This window comes from Phascolarctos cinereus, unplaced genomic scaffold (assembly GCF_003287225.1).
Source record: "Phascolarctos cinereus isolate Bilbo 61053 unplaced genomic scaffold, phaCin_HiC Scaffold_5;HRSCAF=322, whole genome shotgun sequence".
In the NCBI taxonomy this organism is placed as follows: Eukaryota; Metazoa; Chordata; class Mammalia; order Diprotodontia; family Phascolarctidae; genus Phascolarctos; species Phascolarctos cinereus.
In genome coordinates this window covers 391996193-392013727 of record NW_027555958.1, presented here as the reverse complement: position 1 = coordinate 392013727, position 17535 = coordinate 391996193, and the positions used below count along the sequence as shown (strand labels likewise).

General features: G+C 37.3%; 1 protein-coding gene across 1 annotated transcript in view; it reads left to right on the top strand.

The window, feature by feature from the left end:
* The window catches only part of CDC73 (cell division cycle 73), a 145207-nt gene that overhangs the window by 51463 nt on the left and 76209 nt on the right, over positions 1–17535 (top strand). The window contains exons 8-10 of the mRNA XM_020984445.2: positions 10325–10423; positions 12025–12103; positions 16559–16623. Of these exons, the coding sequence (XP_020840104.1) occupies positions 10325–10423; positions 12025–12103; positions 16559–16623 (243 nt within the window). The remainder of the gene's footprint in view (positions 1–10324; positions 10424–12024; positions 12104–16558; positions 16624–17535) is intronic.

The window sequence follows — 17535 nt, the reverse complement described above, 5'->3', positions numbered from 1 at the left end:
ATATACAATGGATAGAGAGGGCAGTTGGGAGGACTAGGAAGGGCTTCACAAAAGAGTTGATGATGTATCTTGAAGGAAGAAAGGAAGTCTGTGAGGCAGAGGTATGGAGAGAAATTATTCCAGTTATGAGGGATGGCCAGTGTGAAAGTGTTAGGAACCAGCTTGAAAGGCATGTGGGAATGGAGGAGATACATCGACATCTATCTCTCTATCTATCACAAAGCTCCAAAGATAGGTTGTGGTCAAGTTGTAAAGGGTTTTAAAAGTCAAAGAGAAGAATCTTTTGTCCGAGAAGCAAGAGGGAGCAACTGGAGTTTTTTGAGTAAGAGAGTGACATTGTCAGATCTGCACTGGGGATAACTGTGTAGAGGACGGATTAGCATAGTGCCTGGCACATAGTAAGCATCTAATAAGTGTTTATTGATTGACTGGTTTATTTACAGAATTGGAATGGTGAGAAATTTGAGGCAGGAAGATCAATTAGAAGGCCATTGCAATAATCTAGGTGAAAGGTATTGAGATGTTGAGGGACAATATTGGTTATATGAGTAGAAAGATATGCAAGATACTGTGGAGGGAGAAATTGTAAGATTTGTCAACTGAATGAAGAATGAGGGTTTATGGAATTCAGAGTTTTGAACCAAGGATATTTCAATGAATATTTATTAAATAACCCTTGTTAATAAGGCACTGTGGTAGGTGTTACTGGGTCTTTAGAGTGAGAAGTACAATATTCTTGGTCTCTTCTCTCAAAGAACTTATAGGTTACTTACTTTTTAATTCCATCCTTTGTATACAAAGTACTTGCTAGGAGTTTGTAGGCAAGTCTTGGAGTCACAATTTCTTGTTCTTCATTGCTAGTGATTACCAGGTAGAGATTTGGAATTTTGGTCTTCTTGGGCCCTAGTGAAGGGGAGGGGATTGGAGTGGGAAGTTGGGTATAATGCTAGATGAACTCTAAGCTCTCTAGCAACCCCTAAGCTTTTATGCATGATTATTGTCACTGTCAAACTTTGGGGATACTTAAACATTGACAAGCTTTTCTACTTTCTTTACTTCCACCATTGCTAGACAGTCAGCTACCCTATTATCACATGTCATGCCAGAGCAGGATTTCTCCAGTCTTTTGTAGATAAAATACAGTCATAAACCTTTTCCCCATTTTTGATGTTAATCCATACAGTGTTATCAGCAATACAATTCTTAAGAGAATTCCAGATATATGGATTAACAAACCTGGAAGTCAGGAAGTGCCTTCTAGGGTGAGATCTGGAAGCAAAGGATGCTCTGGAGTACCTTAACACCACTGGTCCTTCATAACCACCTCCCACTTCCATTCCCTTGACTAGGTGGTGGGAAGGTTTATTCAGAGTAGTAGCTTGTGAAGTTGTCAGTACTCCCTCACTGGAAATCTTCCAATTGGATTAGATTCCAAATGGTTTGATAACCATTTTTCAGGTTGATTGTAGTAGGAATGACTGTTGGAATATATATTGGTCTAGAAGATGGTTGAGCAGTTAACATCCGTTTAATAAACACTTATTATATGCTAGGCACTGTGCTAAATGCTGATGATACAAATAAAGATAAAACCAGTCCCAGCCCTCAAGGAACTTACCTTCTAATGGGAGATACAACATGAAATAGGTACATGTAACATACATAGAATATAGAATAAAGTCTTTTAACATCTGGGAAGACAAGTGAAGGCCTTCTTCAGAAATGGCATTTGAGCTGTCTCAAAGATAACTAGGCATTCTAAGAGGCTGAAGTGAAGAGGGAGAGCATTTCCAAGCTTGGGCTATAATGTGGTGGTAGAAGTGGTAGAAAACACTTTTTTGGGGAGGAGGGGCAGCCAGAAGAAGGGAGCAGGGAAAGCTATCCAAAAATGACACCTCAGTTGAACCTTGAAAAAGATAAGTTATATACTTCATGCCTATTAACATTAGAATAAAATATAAAATCTATTTGCCATGTAAAGCATTTCACAACCTGGTCCCATTCTGCTTTACCAACCTTATGCATTCTTACATTTCATTCACACTGCAACCAAACTGACCCTTTTGCTGTTTCAGACAAACTGCTAGTAATTCAGTTTTGCTGTGATGTAGACTGAATAAAGGGAAACAATGTAAGATAAGAATGGAAAGTTGATTGAAACCAGATTGTGAAAGTTCTTCAGTGCCAGGATAAATCAGCCTAGACCCTCAAAAGTGGCGTAAGAGGAGGCCATTCATCTCTTACTGTATAATAAATCAATCAAGAAGCATTTATGAAACACATACTATGTACAAGGCCCTGTGCTAATCACTGGTGATAGAAAGACAAAAGTGAAACAGCCCCTACCCATTAGCTCCTTACATTTTAACTGAGTGACAATCGGGATTGGGACTGGAACCTGTGATTTCATTGATATGGAGGACTCCCACTTGCGGAAACTCCTACTCCTGAATATAAATCAGAACGTTCTTTGCAGCTTTTATAGTCTTAGCCTAAATCAGTTAGAGATTAAGTGATTTTTACACATAACCTATGTCAGAGGCAGGAATTGAAACCCTTCTTGGCTTGAGGGTCAGCTCTCTATCCATTTTATCGTGCTGTCTCTATATTATATACACATATATGTATATGCATGCATATTAGATATGTTCTATAAAGTGTGTACTCTATAGAATGTGTTTATATATGCACACATGTGTACAAATGCATATATACATATATAGATTAGATATTTTCCATAGTGTCTACTCTATAGAATGTGTTTATGTATATATGCATACATACATATGTACACATGTATATAACATACATATGTAGATTAGATATTCTAGTGTCTGCTCTATAGAATGTGTGTATATGCACACTTATGCACATATGTATACACACATGCATATATACATAGATATACAGTCTATAGAGTATCTACAATATAGAATATATGTGTGTGTGTGTGTATATATACACACACGTTCTATACATATGTATATACATAGATTAAATACATATTCTGTAGAGTGGCTACTCTATAGAATGTCTATATATACACATATGTACATATACACACATATAGATATAAAAAGAGAGAGACGGTAGTTTTGAAAGGGAGTGTACTAGCAGCTGGGGGAATCAAAAAAGACTTCAAGTAAAAGGTAGTACTTGAGCTGAGTTTTTCATGAAACTAAGAATTCCAAGAGGTAGAGGTTAGGTAGAAGTATGTTCAGGCATGAGTGATGTGCAATTCAGAAACAGAGCAATGAGTTAGGCAAGTGTAGCTAGATTGTACTGGTAGAGAGCAGTGACATATAAGAAAACTAGAAAGACAGAAAAAAGCCAACTTTTGAATAGATTTAAATGCCAAATATAGGAGTTCGTATATGATCCTAGAGGAAGTAAGGAACCACTGAAATTTATTGAGGAGATGATATGGTCAGCTCTGTGTCACATTTTGGCAACTTTGAGCTGTGTGAGTTGAATTTGGAATAGTGTTGAGGCAGAGAGACCCAAGTCAAGGCTATTTTGAGATAAGAAATAATGAGGACCTGAACTAGTGTGGTGGCAATGAGTGGAGAAAAGGAAGTGTCTGTGAGAGATGTCAAAGAGAAAGGTATCAGTGGCAAGATTTGGTAACTGATAGGTTACATAGAAAGAATATGAAGTTAAAGATTATAATAAGGTTTCAGTCCTGTGTAACTGGAAAGATTGTATGTTCTAGTCATTAGTAGGGAAGTTTGGGAATAAGGCCAGATTTGGTAGAAAAAGAGAACTCAGAGTGCATTTTAGCATGTGACGACCTCCTTGAGGTTCTGCCAATCATTAATGTAGTTGCTACCAATACCTGAACTCTTACTTGTTACAGTGGGTAGAACACTAGACCTGAAGTCAGGAAAACCTGAGTTCAAATATGATCTAAGATATTATCTGGCTGTGTAACCCTGGACATGTCTTTTAGACTCTGTTCTGCCTCAGTTTCCTCATCAGTAATATGGGGATAACATCACCTACCTTCCAAGGTTGTTGTGAGAATAAAAGAAGGTAATTTTTGGAAGGCTTTTGTGTATTTATACACACACGCATGTAGAAATAGATATGCATGTATGTATATACTAGTTGTTATGATTAGTGAGTACTATAATAAGCAAACGTCTATACTCTCTTATACTCCTAGTCCCACTAATACTTAGTTCCCAACTGCCTGAGATTAAAATACCTCCTTTCCTCAACCCCTGCTGCCTGGTCTCATTTCTGCCCATCTCGGTTGCACTTTTTCAGTGTCTCACTCTGGCTTTATCTGCCCTTTCCACTGTGCCCTGTGGCACATTCTCTTTATTTTGTACTTCTTTCTCTCATGTTTCTTCCATTTTCCTGTATTGAGACCTGTCTCGCCCTTCTTAAACCCCTACAATGATACTAGTAGGTTCCTGGACATGTTTTCAGCAGAAGTTCTTAACCTTTCTTGTATTATGGACCCCTTTGGCAATCTTGTGAAGCCTGTGAACTCTCTTCTTAGAAAAATTTTTAAAAATACATAAAATAGATGGGATTACCATGGGAACCACTTATATTGAAATAGAGATCTAATTTTTCCCATTGAAGTTGAATACTCCCCCAAAATCTAGCCTATTCATTCATCCCTTCTTTCCCTCTTTGACCTAGTTGTTTAGAACTGGTGTCTCTGTTTCCTCTTCTTCAGCTTATCCTTTTGTACAGGCTTCCACTCTTACCACTGTTGCCAGAAATCTGCAAAAATCTCCAAATCAACAAGTCTAAAGACCTTTTTTAAAAAATCCTCATGCTTGGTAACATGTTTTAATTTTGACACAACGGCTACTTTTCTCCCACTGGAAACTCTCCTCACTGTGCTTTAGACATAATACACTATCTTGATTCTGTTCCTGTGTATCTAACAACTCTGTGTTTACCTCATTCCTTGTCTTCTTTCTGACTTACTAATGTGGATTTTTTTTTTCACTAAGTACTCTGTTTTTGTGTCTCATCTCTTCTCTTTACTCTGTTTTATTTATCTCATTTATTAATCTCATTTAAGCTCCCAGGGCTTCAGTTACCAAGCATAAACAGAATTATATATCTAGTCCTGACCTTTTTTTCTGAGCTCCAGACCTACATCTCTTGTTGCCTATAAAACATCTCTACATACATGTTCACTGACTACATTCCTGAATCTGAACTCATTTTCTCTTTATCTAAACTTGTTCCTCCTTCTCTCTTTCTTTGAAATCACTGTTCATCTAATTTCTCATGTTTGAAATCTTGGGATTTTTTAATCAAATTTAGAGCTGGAAGGGATCTTAGAGATTATCTAGTCCAGCCCTCCCGTTTTACAGATGAGTAAACCAGAGACCCAGAGAAGTTTGGTAACAAACTCAAGGTTACACATGTAAGAAGTAGAGTCAGGATTTGCACCCAGGTCCTGTGACTACAGATCTAGTGTTCTTCCTACTATACAACTTTGACTCTAATCTCTCCCTCTACTCTCCTAATCAGTCCGTCAGTAATTTCTGCTAATTTCATCTTCACAGTTTCTTTTGCATGACTCCTTCTCACTTTCCAGGACCGTCATCCTAATATAGGTCCTCATTACCCTCCACTTGGACTGTTATGATAAGTTCCTAATAGACCCTCTTTTCTCTACTCTCACTGTATACTCAGTCTGTCCTTCATACTTAGGACAGCATAATCTTTCTAATGTTTTAACATGCCCTCAAGTTTACAGTTAAGGAATAATTGCCAGTGGTGATGCAAGCAGCAAGTGTCAGAAAAAGGCTTCAAACAAGTCCTTAGCCTCCAGAGCAAACGCTTTATAGCATATAGAATTCACAAGACATAAAGAGAAGGGGTAGCTAGGAAGACTAAGCTGTCTATCCTCAGTAAGAAAGGAGAGAAAATGATCTGGAAGGTGGTGGACAATAGTTGACAGACTCTGGGTGGTGTGATTTTCCTTCTCTACTGCTAGATAGATAGATACATGGATAGAGTATTTATTAAGGATTTTGTGCCATTTATACCAGACACTATGCTGATCACTGGGGATACAGGTAAAAGCAAACTGGATAGTCCCTTACTCAAGACAGCTTACCTCCTTATGGTGTGTGAGGAAGATAACTTGACGTGGAAGCTTAGTTCTGAGCATGATAAGGCACAGGCTTACTTTTCAGAGCCCCTGGCTCCCCCAGACTTTCTGGTGACTTGGAGATGGTCAGAGAGGGGATATAGCAGAAAGTGACAGTACTGCTCCAGTGTTTTTCCAAATGTAAGATGAAAGAAATAGTTGTATATTTAAAGAGTCTCCATTTGCAAAGGGTTCCCAGGCCAGTCATCCCTTCATTTCCCACCTACCGCACTCTTTTAAATTGGACTATCTTGATCATATGCCCAGGAACCTCATTACCAAGAAACTTATACTGCAAGATTACATCACTCTTGATAGGGTACACCTCAATTAGTACTCTTAGTTCCCTCTACCCCTCAGGGCAGAACAAAGAACTTCCCCCAAAGCATCCATTTAATGAGTGCTTCCATGTCAACTATTTATTTCCCACTGGCTACGCTGTTTTAGACTGGATTCCATCATGATCATGCCTTGACTCCTTTCAACTTCTTTTCAAATGTTTTCTTTTCCTGTTAGATTTTGAGTTCCTTGAGGCTAGAGATTTTCTTTTTTATATTTGTACTCCCAGTGCTTAACACATTGCCCGGCACATAATAGGGGCCTAATAAATGCCTATTTACTATTAGATTTTTCATTTAATTTATTTGAAATTGAGGCTGTTACTAAAAGTTATAAAAATCTAAGGCCATATGTACTGAGAAATATATTCTCTTAGGGTAATTCCAAATGTATTGAGTTGATACAGAAATTTAAAATATGACTATAGATACTTAGTATTCTCTAAGTCTGTTATTCAAAAAGTGTAAAATGATCGTAATTTCTTCACCTTTTTTCAGAGTAGCTAATGTAAGGTGAAATAGTCTGAAATTGGCACATGTGCTTATTATATTGGACTGGGAGTAACAATATGACATCTTTTTATTTGGGATTTACCAGTATTTTGAAATTGAGAAAGTCAGAAAACATGTACAGTGTGTGACACCTGAGGACCTCTCATCTCCAGGAAGGGACCCTGGTGCAAGGCAGAGTAAGGTTGTCCTCCAAGGGATGATTTGAGAGCTCTCCTGAGAAGACGGAGGGTCACTGGTTCATACCTTGGCAACTCCCTGGCTCTACAAACTTCCTAAGGAAGACATCAGCCAGTAGAATGGTCCCCAGATACTCTCTGTATCTCTGTCTGTCCAGGAACTCCATTTTCTAAAGATGTCCAGACCAGCTAATCTTCATTCCCCTCTTGGTTGTGTTTCTGGCTTTCCAGACTTCAATACCTTCAGTCTCAACTAAAACTTTCAGTTGTATCTGGAACCTTTTCATACCTGAACATCCATGGAACCCTGCTGCCTGTTCACTCTTCGATATCCCTGCCATTTGCCAGCCCATTTATCCACTTGCTGACTTCATCCAGGAGCCTCCCTTTCAGTGAGAGGCAGAGGCAGGCCAGCCTTCTCTCCCTCTAGGATGTGCTTCTGAATTTATAGACGTAAATACCATGCCTCTGTTGCATTCTCACCCAGGAACTTCCTTACCCCCTCACCCTCCATTAGCCCTGCAGTCCTATGGCTTTGTAAGATAACTCCAGCCTAATATCCCCTTTTTCCTATTGGTGAGTCTTTCACAGGGCTCCAGCCAAGTTTCCTTCACCTTATAGCTATGAATCTAACTTTCTGGATATTAATGCCAGCTGCAGTCTCCCACTAGAACTTCCCTCAGCCACTGTGGTCATGTTACCCAGGAACATGCTTGGACTTTGAGGACTTCTTATCCTGGAAAATCCTTTCAAACTGGCCCCCTTTTGGTCAATAGTTGTAAATGCCTCCATTTTTCGCAAGTGGCCCTGCCTGGTTAACCTGCATTCCCTATCCAGCTGTGCTTCTGACATTCTAAACCTAAATGCACCTATAATCTCACCCAGGAATTTCTGTCACTTGCTGAGGCTCCCTCACCATGGAACATCCATGTGGACCAGGTGCTTTACACCATGGAAGATGATCATACCAGAGGGGCCCTTTCTCCAGTTGTTGAAATTGTATTACAACTTCCATTTTGGGGAGAGGCCCAGGTCAGCAAAATCTCTTTCCTCTCAATTTTTGGTAAGGTCTCAGTCCATCCAACTCTCTTTCCCCTCCATTTTGGTTAGGGTCTCAGTCCAACTAACTCCCTCTTTCCAGCAGTGCAGCAAACATTCAGGGTATCAATATTATGCCTCAGTTACATTCTCACCTTGGATCTTCCCTCAGAACCTTGGGTACAGGCTGGCCAGTGTACATTCCCCTGACTTTCCCAATCTACTACACCATGACTCATCTAGAGACTCACCTGGGTTTTTCCTTCAGTGCCTGGGACCACCTCCCTGGGAAACACCCATGTTGCCCTGCTATTTTGCATCCTGTAAGATTACTCCACCATATTGTTGTTTTTCAGTTGTATCCGAGTCTTCATGACCCCGTTTGGAGTTTTCTCGGCAGAGCTTACTGGAGTGGTTTGCTATTTCCTTCTCCAGCTTATTTTACAGATGAGGAAACTGGGACAGAGTTAAGTGACTTGCCCAGGGTCAAACAGCTAGGAAGTGTTTGAGGCCATATTTGAACTCAGGAAGATGAGTCTTCCTGACTCCAGGGATGACACTCTATCCACTCTGCCACCTAGCTGCCCAAAATACTGGAGTGGTTTGCCTCTTCCTTCTCCAGTGGATTAAGTCAAGGTTAAGGACTTGTTCAGGGTCACACAGCTAGTAAATGTCTGAAGGCATATTTGAACCCAGGTCTTCCTGATACCAGGCCCAATGCTGTATCCACTGAGCCACCTCGCTGCCTCTGCTGTATGTGACCTTTAAACAGGTTTGAGAGACAATTTCTGGATAATTTGATCATTTTATTAATAAGGCCAGCAAGCTATTAATAAAAGGATGGTCATTTGGCTGTGTCTCTTAGACCAAAGGCAATCATGGAGTGGGCTCACAGTTTTTATATACCCTTTGAAGCAAGATGGGGCTGCTCGTGAGACATCATGTCATGCTTGGACAGAGAAATTATCTCTACTCAGACCACCCTCAGCCTTGTGCTGTCTAGACAAAGGGATCTGTCTCTATCCAAGCTTCAGTGAAACACAATAGGCTTCCCCACCTTAAGTTAAATTCCTTGTAAAGTTGGGTGGGGTCTGACCAAGATGAGGAGAGTTAATGCAGTCTCATTATCAGTTATGTCCTCCAAGTAACTTAACTAAAATGAGGAATTTAGAAGAAGGGGAGAAAACTGAATCTCCCCCAGATATCGGCTATTAATAATCATTTCTCACATGTATTGTCCCTTTCTAAAATTGGAGGTAGCTGAAAGTTCATTTAAGACCATCTAGGACCAGACTTGCGTGAAAGCTAATACAGGGTGCCATGATTACACTTAGATCACCAGTTGGAGACAAATGCTTCATTGAAATCACCAGATGGCTGAACAAAAATGAGAAAAACGTGGAGGAGAGGACTAGAAGAGTGGAGGTGTGAACTACAAGAGTGAGACAGTAAGACTAGCCTCTCCAGTAAGAGCTCTAGGAAAGGAAATGACCAGCCCACCCATACCCACCCTCCTGGTTGCTGGTCCTAGAGGCTCACCCCTTCTGTAAGTCGGGAGCTGTTTGTGATGTCTGAAGAAAGCCATTCTCTTTTTTGGAAATTAAAAAAACCTCTGATAGCTTTATTTTTTAAGTTCCAAATTCTCTCTTCCTCCACCCCTCCCCCATGCATTGAGAAGGCAAGAAGTACCCATTATACATATGAAGCCATGTAAAACATATTTCTGCATTAGTCATGTGAAAAAAAAGTCAAGAAAAATAAATCTCATTCTATTGCAACACAATCTGAATAGGAAATCAATAGAATCAGCTAATTCATAGTTTGATATAAAATTTAATATTGGTTTATAGATCTTGAGCTTTCCAAAACAACCTTGGGTCTTTAAATATCTGGGTGTGGAGGCAAGTAATGATTTGAATGGATTTAAAATGCAGCTTTCTGAATTAGTTATGAACTGAATTCAGAAGTTATAAATTATTGCCCTGAGATTCTACAGCACTATGGTGATGACATACTATGGAAGATCTGGTGAGTTAAATTTGAGGCTTGGAGATAATGTTATAAAGTATAGCTCTTTGAAGTATTTTTAATTTATTTTAATGAGATTAATTAAAAATCAATTTACATTCTAGAATTTTGCCAAGAATATTTTTGCAATTCTTCAGTCTGTTAAAGCCAGGGAGGAGGGACGTGCACCTGAGCAGAGGCCTGCACCTAATACGGCACCTGTGGTAAGAACTTTTCTGTGCTTATTGACTCAGTAGTTTTTAATTTCATATTAATAAAAAGGCACATTTCAGAGAGTAATATAAAATTTTAATTGAAATGGTCAACTGCTTTTGTTTTAATTCAGTTTTATCTTGGATAATGATATTCATGATTATCTTAAAATACATTGAAAATTCAATTGTAATATTGTCTGTGTAATAATTGAGAGTAACCATTTCTTTTGCACTTTTATTAGCACTAATGTTTAAAGGTAAAACAATTTTTCTGATGCTTGGGAAAGTCTCTTCCCTGATTATGATTTTTATTAGTAGCCTTATCAATTGGTTGATGTTTTCCAGTAATTAAGATTTTTTTTCTCTGTGGTTATGGGTAGGAAGCAAAAGTAATAAATAAGAGCATTTCAGTATTTTAATCAAGACACTATAAATCTATGTGTATTTTTCTAGACATTAGAATTATTTGGAATGTTAATGTTTACTGTAGATTAAATGTTTTGCATATGGAGTAGCTGGGTTGTCTAAGAGCATTTCATTTGGCCCAGTGGTTGCATGACACTAGTACATAAAGTTGCTAGCATATTTGAGTAAAGTAACAGTTATATATTTAAATGTTTAAAATTCCACATGTGTCATATATAAATTGATTTGGTAGAAAATGTCTAGGTATTTCAGTTGGATATATTGGCAACTTGTATCGGTTAGTCATAGAAGCAATCTTGGGAATATTTTTTCAAATATACTTTAAAAAATTATAACTGAAGCAAAGTCATCTTTTTAAAAATTATGTATAAAAATAATTTTTTGCTGTTTTACCCTGGTAATTCCCCCTATACAGGTTAAACTTTTTCGTTTAATTCTGCTTTTGAGCAGGACATGTGATTTTGAGCAAGAAACAATTTATTAGGGCTTTGTCATACAAATTACTAAAAATTCTTGATAGTCAAGTCAAATAATGAGCAGTGTAATTAATTTGACTAATGAAATCAGTAGGAAGAGAATTGTTGAATGAGTGTAGGAAAATTGAATTTATTTGAAAGTGAAAGGAGAATGTTAATATTGTTTGTTATATGATTCCCTGAATCTGTATAGTTCTTTGAAAAAATTTAAAGCTTTATTATTCCTTTTCCTTTTGTAACTGAATCAGTCAGTCAACTAGCATTTATTAAGAACCTACTATGTGCCAGCCTAAGTGTTTGGGCTACAAAGAAAGGCAACTAGTTAAGTTATTTCAGTATAAAAATAAGTAGTTTTCACAAGTATCTCATATTAAACTAAGACATAATGAAAGGCTGCCAACATTTTTATTACTTCACTTAGTCAAGGTACATTTGACATGTTTGTAGCATTTGTTTGGTTTTATTTCCCCCAATATTGTTAAGTACTTGGTACTCTTGTGAACAGGTAGTAGTAATTTTCAGCAGTTTTGAGAATGTACAATCTCAATCTGTGGGAACAAGTAGTACTCTCCTTTCTATTTTGATCATGGTTATAAGGGGAAAACCTCCATGCTAATATGCAAGTTGTGATAGACAGTTAAACAGTTCTTTTTGCTATGCGATATTACTTGCTTTGAAAAATATGGCTAATTGTACCTTTCTTTCAAGGATCCCACATTACGGAATAAGCCACCTATTCCAGCTGCCTATAACAGATATGATCAGGAAAGATTCAAAGGAAAAGAAGGTCAGTATCCATTTGTTACCTTTCCATATTATTGTTGTACACATCTTGACTGGTTGGTGATAATTTTAAAAAGAAATTTGGAATCAGATGATGTGGGTTCAAATTTACTGTTTGCCAGTGTGCCCTTTTTTGGCCCTCATTTCCTCCTGAGTAAAATGAGATGATAGGACTAGCTAGAGATAATCTCTTAGGTTAGGTTCCTTCCAAGTGTAAACCTATGGTCCTATAATTTCCCAGTTATAAAATAAAATGTACTGTGGATATAGAGCAGCTAATTGCAATGAAGAATTCCTGTTTCCATGGAAGATTTGGAATATTCAATACTGCTACACTGAGCAGCTTCTAAGAAATGAAGGTATAGAAATGGTCTCTTTAAAACTCTGTTGCCTTTTTTTATTCTTTTTTTTTTATTAATTTATTTTGACTTATCAGTAATCACTTCCATATGCTTTTGAGTTTAAAATTTTTCTCCCCCTTCCTCCCCACCACCCTCCCCGAGACAGCACACAATCTGATATAGGCTATACATTTACATTCCTATTAAACATTTTCACATTCGTGATGTTGTAAGTAAAAATTAATACCAGTAGGAGGAACCATCAGAAAGAGGAAACAAAACTCAACAGAAGAGAAAAAAAAATATTAATTCAACTTCTATAGTTCTTTCTTTGGATGTGGATAGCATTTTCCATCACGAGGCCTCTGGAGATGTCTTAGATCCTTGTATTGCTGGGAAGGGTTAAGTTTATCAATATCAGTCATCACACAATGTGGCTGTTATTGTGTACAACGTTCTCTTGGTTCTGCTCACTTCACTCAGCATCAGACCATACGAGTCTTTCCAGGTTTTTCTGAAGTCAGCCTGTTCATTGTTTCTTATAGCACAATAGTATTCCATTACATTCATATACCACAACTTGTTCAGCCATTCCCTAATTGATGGGCATCCTCTCAATTTCCAATTCTTTGCCACCACAAAAAGGGCTGCTATGAATATTTTTGTGTATGTGGGTCCTTTTCCCATTTGTTTGATCTCTTTGGGATATAGCGCTAGAAGTGCTATTGCTGGGTCAAAGGGTATATACATTTTTATAGCTGTTTGGGCATAGTTCCAAATTGCTCTCCAGAATGGTTGGATCATTTCACAACTCCACCAACAATGCATTAGTGTTCCAATTTTCGCACATCTTCTCCAACATTTATCATTTTCCTGTTTTGTCATGTTGGCCAATCTGATAGGTGTGATATGGTACCTCAGAAAAACTCTGTTGCTTTTGCAGTTCTCACTAGATAAAATTCGTGTCACAGTAAATGGCCATTTAAAGCAGCAATAATTAATGTATGCTCAGTTTGTTTACCAAAGGAGTGTAATTTTGAGAGGTAGAACTGCACCCCCCCCTAGTTTTTTAGATGCAGAAATTAAAGCCCATATAGGAGAAAACAACTTGCCCAACCAAGGTTACACAGGCAAGAAGCTATGCAAACTATTTTAAGCAAGGTTTTTTGTTTTATATCTTTCCACATTGCCTCTCAAACTGCAGAAATAAAATTCTGTTTATCACTGATGTTGCTGTATGGTAATTTGGTTGGTTTATTTCTTTTAGACTTGGTTTACTATATCTGAAGCATAAATCAAGCACTGAAAATAATTAATGACTATATATATTATTTTTAAAAAAGAAAACCACTCCATTTTACTTCGAAAGAGACTTTTATACTTAACTCACTTATTCTTTGTAGTTGAACCGAAGAATGTTATAGCAAGAAGGAACGTTAGAGTCAGTCTTCTTTTCTTCCTTCCATTTTATAGATGAGGAAACTAAAGCTTAGAAAGATTAAATAATGTGTCATAGTGGATAGTATGTTTGGTGCCAGAGGATCTGGATTTGAACCCCTGTTCTGTTACTTAAAATCTAAGTACTGGAATATGTAATAATAATAGTAATAATAAACTAGCATATACGGCACCTGCTATGTGCTTGGCACTTTGCTAAGTGCTTTACAGTTATTATCGCAATGACCCTCTGGCGTAGGTGCTATTATTGTCAGCCTCATTTCACAGTTGAGGAAACTGAAGTAGATGGGGGTTAAGTGACTTATTTAGGTTCATATTGCTGGTAGTCTGAAGTTGAACTTAAACTTTCTGACTGTAGGCTAAGCACTTTTTCTACTGCATCGCCCAGCTGCCTTCTGTATGAAGGATCTGTGATTTTTGTTAGTGTACAGAATAGCTAGTTTAGTAATTTATGCTACTGATGACAAATGACAACTTGTTTAGGACTTGAGTTTATTTCTAGAGAGTTACTGGAGGTAAACAGAATTTTCCCATGGTCATACATGTAGTAAATGTTATTGGTGGCATTTGCAGCTTGAGTTAGATGGGACCTCAGAGGCCATCTAGTCCAGCTTTATCGAAGTTTTCCCATTATGTCAGATACGACAAAAATAATTTTTGTACAGATGTTTTAATAAGAATATATTTTAGAACCAATTTCATTTTAGTTAGTGAGTGAAAACAACTTAGTTGCATTTCTCAATCATCTTAATTGAAAAAGCTTATTTGAAGCATAATGTTTTAGAGCAAAATTCTGATGGGTAGTAGATTATCATACAATTGCCTTTTGTTTGTATATTTCATTGTGTCTGTTTTATCATATCAGTATGGATATTCCCTCCATCACTTGCAGAACACAGTGTACTCAGGCCTTCTCATTCCATGCAACTTTTCTGCATGTCTCCCCAAAACCTTCCTTAGAGGAGAAGCTACCTGTTGTGTTGGAAGCCTTCCTTTTTTGGTATGACATTCCCTGGGTTCTAGTGCGGTTCTTGGGTTATTTTTCACTTAGATTTGCTTAGATCTTTTTCTTGTGAAATGATCACCTCTTTTCTGATTGAATCCCAGCTCTGCCTCTTAATATCTAGTTTGTGGGACTTGGGCTGAGACCCCAGAGTTGTTTCTGTTTGGAGAAGTATTTTATATTGTTGTTAACAGTTAGCTATTCTTTTTTGTTCATAATATTTCACCATTTGCCCCTTGGGAAATGGTTCTTAATCTTATATATTTGGTTTAAATACTTTTATAATTTAGATATAAGGTCCTTATCAGAGATATTTTTCATGTTCTTCTAGGAGATCTATAATACTTAAATTATCCCAGAGTATCCTGTCTTCAAGCTTGGATGCTTTGGCTAGTGTAGAAGTTACATATTCTTTTAATGTTTCTTCTTTTTGCTTCTCTTATGCCAAGTTTTTCTCTTCTTCAGTAGTGTAGTGTTCATTTTTTAGGGATTTCTCTGTTGAACCATTCTGAAGTTTCTCATGTTCCGTGTTATTTTAGGCTGAACCTGACACAGGCCAGTACTTTGGTGGGACACTTATAAGTCATTCAGAAGATAATGAAAGAAGCAATAGAAGAAGCAGGGCATATTTAACAAGTATATTCATTGAGAACAATGAAGTTAATTCAGCTCATCTAATCTTACCTGCCTTTGAATTGTGTCTCTTGGCTATTTTGTAATTAAGGGGGCAAGGGCAGCTAGGTGGTGCAGTAGAGTGCTGGGTCTGGAGTCAGGAAGACCTGAGTGCAAATGTGGCCTCAGAACCTTCCTAGCTGTGTGAACCTTGACAAGTCACTTAATTAACCTCAGTTTGCCTTGGTGCCCTCTTCTGAAAAGTAAGGATGATAATAGCACCTACCTTTCAGGATTGTTGTGACATAGTAATGTAAAGTGCTTAGCACTGGCTCATATCAAGTACCATATAAATGTTAATTATTATTAATAACGTGAGCTTTTAGTTCGCTTAGCCAGTCAAGTCTCAGGAATGATTTCAGTACTTTGAAAGGAAAAACTAGCCTAACCTCTATAGGGTTTGGGGTCAGGATATTAATCCCACCATATATACTTCTGGGGAGTTCATGAATTCTGCCATTAATTAAGCATTGTTTCAACTTCTTCATATGAGAGCTTTGTTTTCTTTTTGAGGTTTTGAGCATTCTCCTTTCAAATCATAGGATCCTTTCTGTTGATTTATCTGTTATGTACTGGGCATTTATTTTGATTTTCTTTTTTGATACCTTTGTTGTTGTCTGCCCTTTTGTTGATGATCCTCTGTCACTCACTTGCTGGCCCCTCCCCATTTGCTGCTGGATAGAATGCTTCAGCCTCTTCATATTGAGATGTAGGGTTTATTAACTTGGATCCAGTCCTGGGATTGGGCTGGCAGAGAGGTTTAGGACTGACATCAGACGAATGTTAGTCACCTCTTATATACACCTAGAGTGACCTTTGTATGTATTGGAGTTTTTGCTGTTTTAATATTGGTAAAACATTTAACCAGTCTGTTAAAAAAAATATTGTACTACCATTCATTGCCTACGTGACATTCTAATTATAATAGAACAGATCTTGTTTGTGAAGTGCAAAAGATTTAACTAGAAATCCTTTGTCTTTACAGAAACGGAAGGCTTCAAAATTGATACAATGGGCACCTACCATGGAATGACTCTAAAGTCTGTAACGGTCAGTAAACATTTCTTCATTTTTCACCTAGGCTTTGGTTTAAGTAACCAATGGTGTGGTTCTTTTTGCCACAGGAGATGTGTCAGTAGAGCATATTTTTAAAAATTAATATTTCGAGTACTTTATGTTTCAAATATATCGTTAAAACTAGCTGTAATTGACATGTTGTACCTTTAAGCTGAGTAGTGCCAACCTTTGAAGATTGAAGAATAGAGTAAGAGACTAACTTGAATTCTGTACCTTGCCTTTTCACTCTTGGCAAAACTGGATTGTGTATGTTCAAATAAATGCTGTTTAGAGCTCGAGCTAAATAGAACAGATGCTAATGGATGGGACATCATTAAGAATTTTGTCATCTGTAGACCAACATAAGTCTGATGAGTAGACACACTGAACATTCTCTTATATCTGGGTATATACTTCTTTTTCTCCCTTTCTAATTCAACAAAAAATATTTCCTAAAATGTAAATGGAATCACCTTAATTCCTGCTGACTTGAACTTTTTGTATTTGTTAGCAACTGTTTTTTAGTTGTGACACTATTTTAAATAGATACACTTATGGTTCATGTAAAAGTGAGAGTTTATAAGCCTAAATTTATGGAAGTTTTTTTTAACCTTTTTTTGCCTTTTTCAAGTTAATTAGGAGACATTGATGGTTAGTGGTGATACTAAAAATGCTTTATTTGAACATAAAAATATTTTTTGTAATTGTTTGAAAGGATTTAAACAGATACCTAATGTTTTTCACAGAGGCTCTTCTCTTAAAGGAAGCCTGTTCTCATTTTATTTTAAATAAGCATCAGCAAATTACTGTAGCAAACTCAAGAGATTCAGGACTACTATATACTTTCCATTTAAAGAGGAAATTGAATTATCATTTTCCTCCTGTCACTTCTCCTTCTTATCTTTC